The following is a 1,123-nucleotide window of genomic DNA, read 5'->3' as shown; positions in this document are numbered from 1 at the left end:
GGTTGACCCCGGTCAGGACCGTTGACCCCGGTCAGGACCGTTGACCCCGGTGTGGAGGGTTGACCCCGGTCAGGACCGTTGACCCCGGTCAGGACCGTTGACCCCGGTCAGGACCGTTGACCCCGGTCTGGACCGTTGACCCCGGTCTGGACCAACACTCATGCAGACCTGGAACGGGTTCGGTTCTGGAACCAACCTGGATTTTCCCCAGCGCTCCGATGGCGACCTCTGGAGGAAGAATGACCGGCTTGGCGTACGTCCCTCCGATCTGAGACAGAAGCACAGAGCGGTCGGACCGGATCGGACCGGGTCGGAGTCGGGAAGCCCGGCGGACTCACCGATCCGATGTTGGACAGAGTGAAGGTTCCCCCGCTCAGCTCGGCCGTCCCCAGCTGGCCGGCGGCGCCCAGCGCCTGCAGCCGGGTCAACTCCTGGGCCACCTGGAAGACGCTGAGCAGCTGGACGCTCTTCACGCTGGGGACCAGCAGGCCCTGGCTGGTGTCCATGGCAACGCCGATGTTATGGGACGCCTGCCGAGACGCCGCGTCAGCAACATGTCGCCGTGTCAGTGATGCGTTGCCCTGCTGACCGCCTCACCTTGAAAGTGATGTTCTGGCAGCCTTCGTCCAGCGTGGAGTTCAGGACGGGGAAGTGAAGCAGGCTGAGGGAGGCGGCCTGAGAGAGAGTTCAGCCAATCACCACATCGCTGTTCCACCCTGAACCAACCGGCTGCGTCTGAGCTCTGCGCTCACCTTGATGAAGAACGGCAGGTAGCTCAGTTTGACGCCGCGTCTCTCAGCGACCGGCTTCAGTTCGGACCGCAGCAGAACCAATCGGCTCAGGTCAACCTCGTCACAGTAACCAAAGTGAGGGATCTTCAGCGCCGCCGTCATCGTCTTCACCATGGCTCTGTGGAAACCTGCAGACAAACGTGGGACCAGAGAAACTCATCCAGGATTTTAAACACCTGCAGCAGCGACTCATCAGGTCTGACCAACAAATCAACCGTCCAGCTGCAGCTGATCCAGAACCAGGAGGACGGAGACACGACACCAGATCTACATCACCCAGATCTACACCACCCAGATCTACATCAACCAGATCTACACCACCCAGATCTACA

At 61.1% G+C, this 1,123-nt stretch overlaps 1 protein-coding gene across 3 annotated transcripts in view; it reads right to left on the bottom strand.

Annotated features, from left to right (window-relative positions):
* dbt (dihydrolipoamide branched chain transacylase E2) overlaps positions 1-1,123 on the bottom strand; it is a 10,013-nt gene that overhangs the window by 2,175 nt on the left and 6,715 nt on the right. For 2 of the 3 annotated variants that reach the window (XM_008406511.2, XM_008406512.2), the window contains exons 7-10: positions 753-919; positions 598-675; positions 339-530; positions 197-268 (exon numbers count right to left, since the gene is read on the bottom strand). In XM_008406511.2, the coding sequence (XP_008404733.1) occupies positions 197-268; positions 339-530; positions 598-675; positions 753-919 (509 nt within the window). Of the gene's footprint in view, positions 1-7; positions 84-140; positions 269-338; positions 531-597; positions 676-752; positions 920-1,123 lie in introns of all 3 variants that reach the window. The other variant, XM_008406513.2, reaches the window with a different exon arrangement.

This window comes from Poecilia reticulata, linkage group LG4, assembly GCF_000633615.1.
Source record: "Poecilia reticulata strain Guanapo linkage group LG4, Guppy_female_1.0+MT, whole genome shotgun sequence".
Lineage (NCBI taxonomy): Eukaryota > Metazoa > Chordata > Actinopteri > Cyprinodontiformes > Poeciliidae > Poecilia > Poecilia reticulata.
This window is presented reverse-complemented; position numbering and strand designations above follow the sequence as displayed.